Source organism: Mus musculus, chromosome 12 (assembly GCF_000001635.26).
Source record: "Mus musculus strain C57BL/6J chromosome 12, GRCm38.p6 C57BL/6J".
NCBI lineage: Eukaryota > Metazoa > Chordata > Mammalia > Rodentia > Muridae > Mus > Mus musculus.
The window spans coordinates 17,927,236-17,941,633 of record NC_000078.6 but is presented as its reverse complement, the minus strand read 5'-3'; the positions used below and the strand labels follow the sequence as shown (position 1 = coordinate 17,941,633).

The following is a 14,398-nucleotide window of genomic DNA, read 5'->3' as shown; positions in this document are numbered from 1 at the left end:
CTCAATGCTCCAAGGTATGCTAATCATAAAACAGCGACATTCCTCCACCCTCCCGCTTCCTGGGTTCAAATAGTGTTAATTCAAAGAATGTGCTATTGTTAGGGGCTCTTAGAAACTGTCTTAAGAGATAACCTGAACAATTACCAGGTATTCCTTGTGACACTTGTGACTTTGCACTTCCTTGTGACTCTTAACTGGTATCTTTGGTATTTTCCAACAATGCCCTCCCCACTTCCTTGAGTTGTGATTTCTTCCTTTAAATAACCCCTTACCCAGCTACTTGGCGCGCCATGTTCCTCTACCCCTGCGTGGTGTATGACCTTGGGCCCGAGAGCACTCTTGAATAAAAATCCTCTTACAGTTTGCAGCAAGACCATTTCTTGTGGGTGATTTTGGGGTGTCGCCTCTCCTGAGTCAGAACGTGGGGGAGTCCTCACATTGTGGGTCTTTCATCTCCACTAGCAGGTATCAGCTGAAACTCTGAATGGAAGTCATGTATAGTCTAGGCCTTAGCTGCCACGCTCTGACAGCTAGTGCAGGAATAATGGATCAACCACACCTTGAACATGAACACTGTTGTTAACAGAGCTGCCTTTCATGGCTGGGGACAAACATAGGGAACAGTCAGTTCTAAGTACTTGTGCAGTGTAATTGCATCTCTGGACTGTGGCTCTCTGACCTCCATTCCTTTTCCATGCAGCCCTGAGCACAATAGAGTTTTCTTCGTCCTTTGGTCCTCTGACATTAATTTCTGCTATGGAGTCCAGGTTGTCCTAGAACTCATGACTTTCCTGCCTCAGCCGCCCCTTTCTGTGCTCTTATTTCTGCCCCTCACTGTACTCTCACATCTTGTGTGTCGTTGAGCTCTCCATTTGAGAAGACTCCCAAGGCTGGAGAGATGGCTCAGTTATTAAGAGCACTGACTGGTCTACCTAAGGTCCTGGTTACAATCTCAGGAATCGCATGGTGGCAGTGAGAGAGAGAGACACACACACAGACACAGACACACACACACACACACACACACAGAGAGAGAGAGAGAGAGAGAGAGAGAGAGAGAGAGAGAGAAGTCTTCATAAGTCTTCATAACTGGGCAGACACATCCATCCATCCTCTTATTCCCCATTATTTGAATAAGTGATCCTGAACTTGCTGTGTAACCTTCCCTCAGCCTGAAGCTGACTGAGCCAGACCTTGACCTTGTTGCCACTAAGGAGATTACCTAGGGTGGAGCCTTCCTCCCTAGATCACTCAATTGTTCAGCCACTCACTGTTCCTCTTCAAGATACTGCTACCTGCCGAGAGGCCCCTGAGCTATTCCGGAGACTATGCCCTATCCTGCATGTCCTCACCTGCACTTGGTTCCAGGCTCTAAGGAAGAATTGGCGGGAATGGGCCTAACACACCCCCCTTTATAAATGCATTTGCCATTAAACATTTGAACCTTGATCAGAACATTGTCTTGGCTTCATTTCTCTCTCATCCGCCTAGTTTCCCTTTCTTTAAGTGTCGGCCTGCCACTCAGGTGTACCCCCTCCAAGTGAGCCGCTGGAGGGCTTGCAAGATTGGTGGGTGACATTAGCCAAGGCACATATTTGGCCCTGGGGGACTGCTTCTGTCCAATATCTAAAACACCTTCTAAGCAACAGCACCTTTCTCCTTGAGGTGAGGTGGGAGCAAAGACAATGTCTGGCCAATCTCAGAGTCTCCAGTGCTCACCCAGGACAGGTGCTCAGTGGGTGCTTCCTGAACATCCTCAGAAGGTCTGGGGCTCAGTTTACGGGTTCTGTGGCTTTAAGCAGGAGGGCCAATGGCCTTGCTGTGTGTGGAGCCCACTGAGTGGGGAAAGGCTGGCATGGACTCCTCTCTGACTAAATTCTCGGCTGTTCCATACATTCAAGGACTTTCTCCATGTCTACCACTTATCTGCTTCATCCCCACACTCACTGGAGAGTGAACAATGAACAGGGTGCTTGGGTCAACACAGGAAACTCACAGACCTTGGTTTATTAGATCATTTTAATATGCCAAGTCAATGGAAAGGAAGGATGGAGCACACAGGAACACCTGTATTTGCAGGACGGAGGGCAGATGTCCACAGCCTTGGGCATTCTTGTATCTCCTGTGTAATTAGGCAAATGAATACATAAATACCACAGCACAGCCAGACTTGGGGGTGGGGAGAATCACAGGCCACAGGGTACCATGCTTTAACAGCAGTCAGAGGCTTTAAATACAGGGGCTGAACCTTCTCACTTTATACAAAACTTATATATTAAAAGTAAGGATACCACGGTATATACATGCAAGCAGCTTTGGTCAGAGCAAATGAACAAGGGAGGTGGAGCCATGCACAGGAAGGGCTTGCCTGTCTGCTCTCCATCTTCTTCATCCTCACAAAGTCAGCTGGGATCATCAAATAAATCAGCTGGTCTCAGTAAGATACTGAAAAAACCTGTCTGGTGTCCTTAAGGGCCTCCAGGCTCTCTGTGGGCATGGAAGGAGCCCTACAGCCAAGAACACTTGGACCTTGGAAGGAACCAGCCTGGACTGGATGGGGAGGGACATCTATTGGATCAGACAGAGGAGGGAGCTGCATCCAGCCAGACCAGGTGAGTGTGCTGTGCTGCCTGGACCCAGGTCCCTAGAGAGCAGGAGAAATCACAAAGAAATCCACCTTTGCAAGCAAAGCTGAAGATGGCAGGTCAAGCCTGTGTTTCTCACACCTGTGTAAAAGCCCATTCCCCTGAGAACTGGCTAGCACTGCTGGGGTCACACTGCAGCAACCGGACAATGGGTGGGTCCCTCTTGGTACCTTTGTTGAATTCTTCCAGGGACATTTTGCCTGAGGAATGGAAGAGGGAGACTTACGATTAGCTCTGGTTAAAGTCTGAAACCCTCTGGAAAATGGACAATGTCCAGTCTCCTCTCTCTCTCTCTCTCTCTCTCTCTCTCTCTCTCTCTCTCTCTCTCTCTCTCTCTCTGTCTCTCTCTCACACACACACACACACACACACACATATTGGGACATATGCCTTTCAGGCACACAAGTGGTCAGAGGACAACTTGTAAGAGCTGGTTCTCCTTTCAAGGTGTAGGTCATGGGGATTGAGCACTAGTCATGAGGTTAGGTTTAGTAATGAACACTGTGGCCTGAAGTAAGCTGATAGCCCCACCTAGAGGCCTGGAAAGCCACCACAATCTGGGGCAGCTGGGGAGACAGGACAAATTATGGCTGCAGGTCAATTTACATTTCTGTTACTGTGATAAAAAACCCCTGACTAAAAGCAACTTAAGGGAGGAAGTTTTCTTTGGTTTACATCTAGGTTGCAATTCATCACTTCAGGAAGTCAAGGCTTTAAAACCTCACAGGGCAGAGAGAATAGAGGTATGAACACCTAGCTCATAATGAGACTCTGCACTTTTTTCTGATACTCTTCTTTTCCCTTTATTACACTGTTCAGGACCCCTGTCTAGTGAATAGTAATGGGGTTTCCCACATCAATTAACCAACAACACAACCCCCAACGGGCATGCTCATAGACTGCTATGATCCAGATGGATGGTTCTCAGCCTTCCTAATGCTGTGACCCTTTAATGCAGTTCCTTGTGTTGTAGTGACCCTCAACCATAAGATTATTTTCACTGCTACTTCATAACTGTGATTACACTATTGTTATGAATCTAAATATGAATATTTGTGTTTTCTGTTGGTCTTATGCCACCTCTGGGAAAAGTTCATTTGATCCCCCAAAGGGGTTGAAACCCAGAGGTTGAGAACCACTGATTTAGATAATTCTTCACTAAGATTCTTCTGAGCTAAGCAGTGGTGGCACACATCTTTAATCCCAGTACTCAGGAGGCAGACTGGTAGATCTCTGAGTTTGAAGCCAACATGGTCTAAACAGCAAGTTCCAAGACAGTCAGGGCTACACAGGGAAACCTTGTCTCTAAAAAACAAACCAACAAGCAAAAAAAGACTCTGCTTTATGGCTGGTGAGATGGCTCAGCAGTTAAGAGCAGTTGTTGCTTTTTCAGAGGGTCCTGGATAAAGTTCCCAGCATCCATAGGGCGGTTCCCAATCATTTGTAACTCCAGTTCCAGGGCGACCCAGTGCACTTTTCTGGCCTCTAACATATTACACAAACATACATCCAGTTAAACGCTCATGTAGAAAATAAATACTAAATCTAAATTAAAATAAAAATTAAAATAATAAAAAGACTTCTGAGGTGATTCTAAACTGAGTCAAGTTGACAGTTAAAACTATCACAGCGCCCCCTAGTGTAGACTCTTGCCAGCTTCGGGTGTTGAGAGCTATCCACCTTTGCTGTCCTATTCTTGTCCTATTCTGTACCAGTTTCTCTGACAGCCCAGACTTCTCATCTCTTGAGTGCTAGCAGGTGGCCCCTGGCTTACAGGGCAGAGTATGCGCTCAATGGCCTCCATAGTGAGACACAAACAATTGGACAAGTGCACAGTGGGGACGCGGTCTCCACTCTGAAACTGCTAAAGCTCCTGGCTTTGACAATCAGAAACAATGGCCCTCCATGGTAAGTATGCCACCAACATAGGGCTACTTTAGCCTCACACCCACGCCAATGGGCTTATCCCCATTTCACAGAGAAGAAAGCCAAACCTGGGAAGTGGGCAAGCCTCAGTATGGTCTGTTGGAACACAAGCCTCTGTGTCAGAGTACACAAGAGAGTAAAGAACACTTTAGAAAATGGCTGAAAGGCAGCACCAGGCAAGAGGCTGCATTGCTTTGTGTGCATTGAAAAGCATTTCCTTGATGTCTGGAAAGCTTTTGCTGTCTACAGTTCCATGGAGCCTTGAGTCCCGCTGAGCCTGGTCCTCAGCTCACCTGCACAGAGCATTGGAGGCTGTTCACTGCTCTTTCCTGTGCATTAGCTTACATTCAATCTCAGTGCTACCTGGGGAGCCATTCACGCCTTAATGCTGCATTACCTGTTGGAACAAAACCCAACCAGTCTTGGCTCTACAAAGCCACAAACTGGCAGAATTAACTCACCATGCAGCTACCTCACCCTTGCTGAGGTCCTGTGAGAAACTCAGCCAAGGCACAGCAGGACCTCTCACCACCTCACCTCCTCCTGAGACCTGCCTTTTTGATCTGTGGTAGAACCTCAGAGTCCTAGGTACAATGAGGCTCAGTGGCTTCTATGTTTGATGAGCCCTATGAGTATCCTGGGAACCTCACATCCCTGGATGATGGCCTGGACGGCCATTCAGAATGTCGAGACGCAAAGCCCCTTGATTCAGTGTCTTACCTCTCAGCCACCAGTGTGACCTTCCTCCCCTCTGCATATATACTTGTGGAAATAGTAAGACCACTGTTTCTGTCAACATGTGTGCTAGCTAATTTTATGTCAGTTTGATACAAGTTATAGTTATCAGGAAAGAGGGAGCCTCAGTTGCGAAAATGTCTGTATAAAATGTCTGCAGGAAAACTTGTAGGGCATTCTCTACTCTCTCTCTCTCTCTCTCTCTCTCTCTCTCTCTCTCTCTCTCTCCTCTCCTCTCCCTCTCCCTCTCCCTCTCTCTCTGTTTGTGTGTTTGTCGACCTCCCTCCCTCTCTCCCTCCTTTCCCCTATTGGTTTTGTTTTGTTTATTGAAACGGTTTCTCTGTGTAACAACCCTGGCTGTCCTAGAACTCACCTTTTAGACCAGGTTAGCCTTGAGCTCACAGAGAGCCTCCTGTCTCCGATGAGCTCCGATTAAAGACATGTGCCACCATGCCTGACCAGAGGGTATTTTCTTAACTAGTGATTGATGGAGCAGAGCCCAGCCCATTGTAGGTGGTACAACCCTGGGCTAGTGATTCTGAGTTCTATAAGAAAGAAGGCTGAGCAAGCCATGGGGAGCAAGCCAGTAAGTAGCAACCCTTTCATGGTCTCTGTATCAGCTCCTGCCTTCAGGTTGCTGCCCTGATTGAGTCCTGCCCTCACTGCTTTTGATGATGAACAGTTATATGGAAACTGTGAGTGAATAAACCCTTTCCTCCTCAAGTTGCTTGTGGTCATGGTGTGTCATCAGAGCAATGGAAACCCTAACTCAGACAACGCAGTTGAAGCCTACAGCTCAGAGGATCTACTGAAATGCCCATGGTTAAAGAGCACTAGGAAGGGTGCAGAATGCAGGCTAGGTGTACCTGACCCTGAATTCTAGTCTCCCTCCCTCAATCAGAGCTGAATCCATTGGACTGGAAAAGGGCAGGCCTGCATAGGCAGAGAGTGTATCCCAAACACCTCTGTGCCATCAACAGTTTCACAGGCTCATCTACTCCACTCTCCCCACCCCCACCCCCTCTCCCAATCCCCTCTTCCACCCCACCTGCTCACTCCTGCCATGTTTCCTACCTTCATTGTTTGTGTCCATCTGCCTGAAGATCTTGTCTATTCGCTTCTCGAGCATGGACCCGTCCTCGGGCATCTTCATCACGGAGGACACCATCTTGTAGATGGCCTGCAAAGGGGCATCTGTGAGTGTGCTCTGGAGGACGGAGGGTGAGTTATGGTCCTTGCTCAGCTAACCAAGGAGCATGGACAGGGCAGAGTCAGGACCCTTCTCTCATCACAACAAGTCTCACAGACAAGGTGCTGCCCAAAGGGAGCCAGGAAAATTTAAGAGACGTTCAAGAGCACAGGATACAGCTGGGGCATGGAAGAATGGAGGGCTCCTTGGTTGAAAGTAGAGGGGAGGTTGTGTGGCAAAGCATCTGTCTGAAAGGACAATCTTTGGTGGGGAGCTGGGAAATCCTGGAGGGAAGGTCAAAGGGGAAATACATTGAGCCCTGCCAACCCATGGGTCCTGAATCTGCAGATTCAACAAACTAAAGGTGGGAAATGGTCTAGAAAATGAAACTGGAGGTACACAGTTTCTTCTTATTTCCCAAACAATACAAATTATTATTAACATCTATAGATATTGTATTAGGCACTGTATATAACTACTTTACTTATTTTATGGAAGTATGTAATTATTTATTTGAGGGAGATGATCTCACATGGAATTCAGAGGACAACTTGTGGATGCTGGTTCTCTTTTCCTGCCATGTGGGTCTTAGGGATCGAACCCAGGCTGCCAGGCTTGGTAGCAAGCACCTTTAACCACAGAGTAAGCCCACTGGACCAAATACAGAGATGGTTTAGAGCATGGAGCAGGAAGGATGCAGGGTGCACATAAGCACCGCTCCTGTGAAGAACTGACTGCTGACTCATCCTTTACTGTGTCTTTCTGATTCCTATAGGAAGCCCTATAAAGAGCTAATGTGTGTGTATGTTATACATGTGTGTGCAAATGAACACCCACCCGTGCAAAGGCCAAACAGGAATACCGGTGTTCACAGTATTCCCTTTTCTCTATCACTGAACACAGCCAGGGCTTATCATTTTAGCTAGGCTGCCTGCTCAGCAAGCTTCTGGGACTCACTTGTCCCCTAGTTCTAGGGTTTCAGGCACGCTCAGCCACTCCTGACTTTTCCATGGCTTTTGGGATCAGAACTCAGGTCCTCATGCTGGCTATCAAGTGTTCTTCAACACTGAGCCATTTTCCCAGTTCTTGCTTTGACAATTCTTAATCACCTATCTGAGCCTCAGTTCTCATTAGAGGTTAAAAAAAATACCCATTTTATAGAATTGTGTGAATAAACCTGATGGATGAACTCAGCTGGGGCCAGATGTCCAGCAAGTAATCGACAGATGCTTGGCTTTTATTGTTACTCTCTGCAAAGACATACAGTCCTTTAGTACACCAGGTAGCAAGTGGGCAGAGGAATGACCTGGTGTATGGGGCCGGGGATGGGGGTCCTGGATCCCTGCACTCCCCATGCTCCAGGCCCTGTCAAGTGCAGGTACCTGCACTATCTCCAGAATTTCACTGCAGCTGATGTGGCCATTGCTGTCTAGGTCGGACATGCTGAAGGCCCACTTGAGCTTCTGTTCCAGCTTCTCCTGAGAGGTCATGCTAAGAGCAATGATGAACACACAGAAGTCGATGGTGCTGTCATTGTTGGTGTCAAACATGTGGAAGACATGTTCAGTGAACTTGGAGGTGTCTCTGTAGGGGAAGAAGTTGGCCTAGATCTTGAAATTTTTCACGGTCAAGTGGCCAGTGGGACAGTCATTGAGGAAGCCCTTCTACCACTCCTGAAGCTCATGGTCGGTGAACTCCCTGTGTTTCCGCAGGTCCTGCAGCTTGCTGTTCTGCTTGCCCATGGCAGCTGGCAGTGGAGACTAAACCTGCAAGGACAAGACACAAGGTGAGTTGTTGGATAACTGAAACCCCACGTCTGGCTTCCTATCACACCCTACCACCATGCTGGCTAAGCAATATCCTCTGTATGTCCAGTGCCATCCATTACAGCAGTGGTTCTCAGCCTTCCTAAAGCTGCAACTCCTTAATACAGTTCCTCATGTTGTGGTGAACCCCCAGCTATAAAGTCATTTTCATTGCTACTTCATAAGTGTAATTTTGCTATGGTTATGAATCATAATGTAACTATCTGATATGCAGGAGCGTCTTAGGTGACTCCCTGTGAAAGGGTCATTCCTTCATCAAAGGGTTTATGATAACAAGGTTTGAGATCTTCTGGGCCAGAAGAACTCAAGACTATGATAGTGCAAGCTCTGTCTTTTAGTATTTCCAGGATGGCTCTCCTCAGGAGGTACAAAATGGTTCTATATAACATGGCAAAACCCAGAACACTCTAGGAAAGACAGAAAGAATATCTTTTTATGGCTAAATACAGTCTACTTGAAACATGCATGCAGAATCGTGGTATAAGGGGACAGGGAGAGGCAAGCCTAAATAAGCGGAAGGAATTTTTGCCAAATGACCTGTAAGGGTTACACAAGAGGCAGGATTGAGACAAACCCGCTCAGCGCATCAGCTTGGGGCAAAGGGGTCTCATGGACCCAATCCTGACTCTTCACTTTGAACAGCTAGTTCTTTTTCTCGTGGGGGACTCGGTGTGTGTGTTTGTTTCCTTGTCACAGATACATTTGCTGATGCTGCGTAGTAAATAAATCTTGCCTGCATAGGTGGATGTTAGTGGTTCACATTCTTAGCTAACACAGCTAGGGTAAATTTAGAACTAGGTTGACACCCATCCTGAGTGGACTCAGGGATGAAACTGGAGAACAGGAACATGGCTTTGGCCCTTCAAAGTTCAACTTTTTCTCAGCAACCCTAATTTTATAAATGACATTTAAAAACCCCATTCTTACCCAGATTTCTGGGTTAATCTGGGTAAGTAGGGTTTCATGGGGACCCAGGTAATAAAGCTTTGAAGCATGTTGACAGGGAGCTTCTAGAACTCCCAAAACCTCCCTGTCCCCCTCCATATAATACTGGGACAAGTTACCAGCACATGCCATGCTGTTTTAACCCTAGAGACAGCTGGGGACCTTATGGGAGTCCCCACTCTTTATTATGCCTATGAGATATTGTTCTGTCAGTGAGATCTAGAATTGGCATCAATCGGTTGGTGAATGTCGATGTGAATGTTAACAGCTGAAACAGCCCCCATGGCAATTCAGGACTGTGCTTCATTGGCCAGCACACCCCACTGCAATCTCCCACAAGGCCAAAGTGTGAGATTCTGTAGTGATTGGCCACTGGACGTTAATACTCGTTCACTTCGCTTCCTCAATTTTCGTTTCTTTCTTTCACAGTAACACACCTGCATAGCTCAGTTATTTTTGAAATGTGTAGAAGAACTAGTGTGGGTGAGTCTCCTCTACCCAAGTCCCAAAGGAATCCACTCTGAACTGCTCAGAGGCTTATGAATTCTAAGCTCTAGGTGCTAGGTCCTGTTTAGGAAGATGAGACATGCACTCAGTATTACCTGCTACCTCCCCTATCTTCTTCACATCTTTCCCAGGCTGTTAGCGTTCTATGTACATATTTTATTTACTTCTCTAGATGACTAGGAGATATTTAAAGTTCCTTGTCCAACACAGACATATGGCAGCTTGATATTGCCTTGCAAAGCACACATTTACTTATCTAAACACGTCCTCCCCTGTATAAACAACCAACTCAAATGTCTACCAGAGAACTCCTAAGCCTGATAAACAGCTTCAATGAAGTAGCTAGATATAAAATTAAATCAAACAAGTCAATGGTCTTCCTGTACACAAAGGATAAACAGGCTGAGAAAGAAATTATGGAAACAACACCCTTCTCAATAGTCACAAATAATATAAAATACCTTCACGTGACTATAACTAAGGAAGTAAAAAATCTGTATGATAAGAACTTCAAGTCTCTAAAGAAAGAAATTAAGAAGGTCTCCAATGATGGAAAGATCTCCCATGCTCATGGATTGGCAGGATCAATACAGTAAAAATGGCTATCTTGCCAAAAGCAATCTACAGATTCAATGCAATCCCCATCAAAATTCCAACTCAATTTTTCAACAAACTAGACAGGGCAATCTGCAAATTCATCTGGTCTTAAACGCGTTCACACGCAACCGGCCAGGAAGAACACAGCAAACCAGAATCTTCTGCGGCAAAAACTTTATTGCTTACATCTTCAGGAGCAAGAGAGAGAGAAAAAAAATGGCAAAACCCCGTCCCTTTTAAGGAGAATTATCCTCCGCCTAGGACTTATTACTCCCTGATTGGCTGCAGCCCATCGGCCCAGTTGTCATCACGGGAAAGGCAGAACACATGGCGGGAAAACTGCCCCTGCACGTGTGCAGACTATGTTTACCACTTAGAACACAGCTGTCAGTGCCATCTTATAATGGCAAATGTGAGGGCGGCTCCTCACAGATCCCCCTTTTCTTTTAATAAGAGCAATAGGCCACCCATATTAATGAGAGTGGAGATAGAGGTCAAATCCCCAGTGTGCAGGTAAAGGAGCCATGTACAGGATTAGCTCTTAGGCTCACAGGCTTTTACCCAGAGCAACCCTGACCTGCTCCCGTGTCATTTTTCCTGGGGGAAGGACACTTGAACACTCAACCTTCTTGAAAGATGACATGTCTCCCTAGAATAGGCTCATATGTGCCGCAGAGCCCTTCTACTGCAGTGCTTAGCCGTGCAACTCTCTCGGGCTGCTGAAGCACACTCACTCTATCCCGTGCAATGAGACTAGCCTCGTGGGGGTGCAAAAGCTGAATGGCCAGCGACCTATTGCTTAAGCATAGATATATCAGGGGAAGCACCATGTTCTAGAGCTGCAAGTGCCTGGGCAATAACCACCTTGTCTCTCCTAGTTTGGGCCTTAAGCTTACAGACCAACCAGAGAAGCAACACTAATCCACAGCAAAGTATATCTCCAAATAATCCCACCCCCATCCATTCTTTAAAGAAGGAAAATGCTGAGGAGATCCAATTGGGTAATCCTTTGGTCAGGAACAGGTCCAAGCGTGTGGAGTTGACCTGAATGATGGCAAGTCTCAATTCCCGAAGGTTCTGTTCAAATTCAGCCGTCCAATTCTGTAACATATACTGAGAAAGACTTTTTAACAAATTAGCTGCCCTAGTAAATTTCTCATACTAAATGGAAGTAATGCATAATGAGGGGTCCCCCAAGCTCCCGACAAACCCTAAGCCAGTTTTGTAAACCTTTGTTCTTTCTTGGGGCTATGGCCGCTCTGCATTCCTGCGTGGCTTGCTCATAAATGAGCTATTCTACCAGAGGTGTGGCTTGCTCTGAATCTCCAAAAATACGCCCTGCTGCCTCTGTCATTCTGGCCACAAAATCTGAGAATGACTCCTGAGGTCTCTGGACAATCTTTATTAGTTGTCCAGTGGCTTCACCTGCTCTGGAGAGCGCCTTCCAGGCCCTAATAGCCTTTTCATCTGATTCAGAACTACTAACAACTGGCTCCTTGAGCTCATCTAGTGATGGGTATAGGCTCCTAGAAACCTCCACTGATTGATCTTTTTTCTTTTCTTTTTCCTTCTCCTTCCTTCCAATCTCTCCCCAGGTATTCTTACCTGACCTAAACTTTTCCTCGGGTTCAAGACCCTTGGAAAGGCCTGTATACTTATTTTGTGTACCATATTTCCTCTTTGCTCCTACTCTCTCTCCCCGCTTTACTTCTGATAGATTGCCCTGAATTTCATCCAGAATTTTCAGCCCTGCCTTAACCACTTGATAACATGTGAAAAGGAACAAAAAGGCTTCTAACACTAGAAAAAGTTCAAGGCCAAACATACCTTGTAAAGCTATTCCCCACTTTACTTCTGATATACTGTCTTGAATTTCGTTAGAAAGTTCAAGGCCAGACCTACCTTGTAAAGCTATTTCCCACTTTACTTCTGATAGACTGTCTTGAATTTCGTTAGAAAGTTCAAGGCCAGACTTACCTTGTAAAGCTATACTTACGGGTACCCTGTTCCCCAGCTGAAGAGTTCTGAATTCACGCAGTTGAATCCTTCTCAACAGTCTGTGTTGTGGGAACACTTCATTACCACCATTCCCCAGCTGAGGAGTTCTGAATCCAGGCTGGATCCTTCTCAACAGTCTGTTTTATGGGAACACTTCATAACCGTGACCCGCAGTTCTGGTTCCGGAATGAGGGATCTTCCTTGCGCCGGTGGTGGTAACCGTCCCAGGTTTTCTCATCCCAGGATTTCTCGTCCCAGGTCTTCTCGTCCCGGGTCTCAGCACCAACTCTTAAACGCGTTCACACGCAACCGGCCAGGAAGAACACAGCAAACCAGAATCTTCTGCGGCAAAAACTTTATTGCTTACATCTTCAGGAGCAAGAGAGAGAGAAAAAAAATGGCAAAACCCCGTCCCTTTTAAGGAGAATTATCCTCCGCCTAGGACTTATTACTCCCTGATTGGCTGCAGCCCATCGGCCCAGTTGTCATCACGGGAAAGGCAGAACACATGGCGGGAAAACTGCCCCTGCACGTGTGCAGACTATGTTTACCACTTAGAACACAGCTGTCAGTGCCATCTTATAATGGCAAATGTGAGGGCGGCTCCTCACAATCTGGAATAACAAAAAACCTAGGACAGGAAAAACTCTGCTTAAGGATAAAAAACCTCCGGTGGAATCACCATGCCTGACCTAAAGCAGTACTACAGAGCGATTTGGATAAATACTGGATGGTACTTGTATAGCGACAGACAAGTAGACAAATGGAATAGAATTGAAGACCCAGAAATGAACCCACACACCTATGGTCACTTGATCTTTGACAAGGGAGCAAAAGCCATCCAGTGGAAAAAAGACAGCATTTTCAACAAATGGTGCTGGCACAACTGGCAGTTATCATGTAGAAGAATGCGAATTGATCCATTCCTATCTCCTTGTACTAAGGTCAAATCTAAGTGGATTAAGGAACTCCACATAAAACCAGAGACACTGAAACTTATAGAGGAGAAAATGGGGAAAAGCCTCGAAGATATGGGTACAGGGGAAAAATTCCTGAATAGAACAACAATGGCTTGTGCTGTAAGATCAAGAATCGACAAATGGGACCACATAAAATTGCAAAGCTTCTGCAAGGCAAAAGACACTGTCAATAAAACAAAAAGGCCACTAACAGATTGGGAAAGGATCTTTACCTATCCTAAATCAGATAGGGGACTAATATCCAATATATATAAAGAACTCAAGAAGGTGGACTCCAGAAAATCAAATAACCCCATTAAAAAATGGGGTTCAGAGCTAAACAAAGAATTCTCACCTGAGGAATACCAAATGGCTGAGAAGCACTGAAAAAAAATGTTCAACATCCTTAATCATTAGGGAAATGCAAATCAAAACAATCCTGAGATTCCACCTCACTCCAGTCAGAATGGCTAAGATCAAAAATTCAGGTGACAGCAGATGCTGGCGTGGATGTGGAGAAAGAGGAACACTCCTCCATTGTTGGTGGGATTGCAAGCTTGTACAACCACTCTGGAAATCAGTCTGGCTGTTCCTCATGAAATTGGACATAGTACTACTGGAGGATCCAGCAATACCTCTCTTGGGCATATATCCAGAAGAGGTTCAAACCGGTAAGAAGGACACATGCTCCACTATGTTCATAGCAGCCTTATTTATAATAGCCAGAAGCTGGAAAGAACCCAGATGCCCCTCAACAGAGGAATGGATACAGAAAATGTGGTTCATTTACACAATGGAATATTACTCACCTATTAAAAAGAATGAATTTATGAAATTCCTAGGCAAATGGATGGACCTGGAGGGCATCATCCTGAGTGAAGTAACCCAATCAGAAAAGAACTCACACAATATGTACTCACTGATAAGTGGATATTAGCCCAGAAACTTAGAATACCCAAGATATAAGATACGATTTGCAAAACACATGAAACTCAAGAAGAACGAAGACCAAAGTATGGACACTTTGCCCCTTCATAGAATTGGGAACAAAACACCTATGGAAGGAGTTAC

The 14,398-nt window shown here is 45.9% G+C and overlaps 1 protein-coding gene across 14 annotated transcripts in view; it reads right to left on the bottom strand.

Moving 5' to 3' along the window:
* Positions 1-1,978: 1,978 nt before the first annotated feature.
* The window catches only part of Gm9222 (predicted gene 9222), a 58,104-nt gene continuing 45,684 nt past the window's right edge, over positions 1,979-14,398 (bottom strand). For 3 of the 14 annotated variants that reach the window (NR_168601.1, NR_168600.1, NR_168603.1), the window contains 3 exons: positions 7,878-8,261; positions 6,381-6,486; positions 2,002-2,845 (listed from right to left, as the gene is read on the bottom strand). Coding sequence is in view for 8 of the 14 variants with exons in the window: in XM_035096948.1 (XP_034952839.1) it covers positions 3,988-4,130; positions 6,381-6,486; positions 7,878-8,045 (417 nt within the window). In the remaining 6 variants the exon portion in view is untranslated. The other 11 variants (XM_035096951.1, XM_035096950.1, XM_035096946.1 and 8 more) reach the window with 11 other exon arrangements.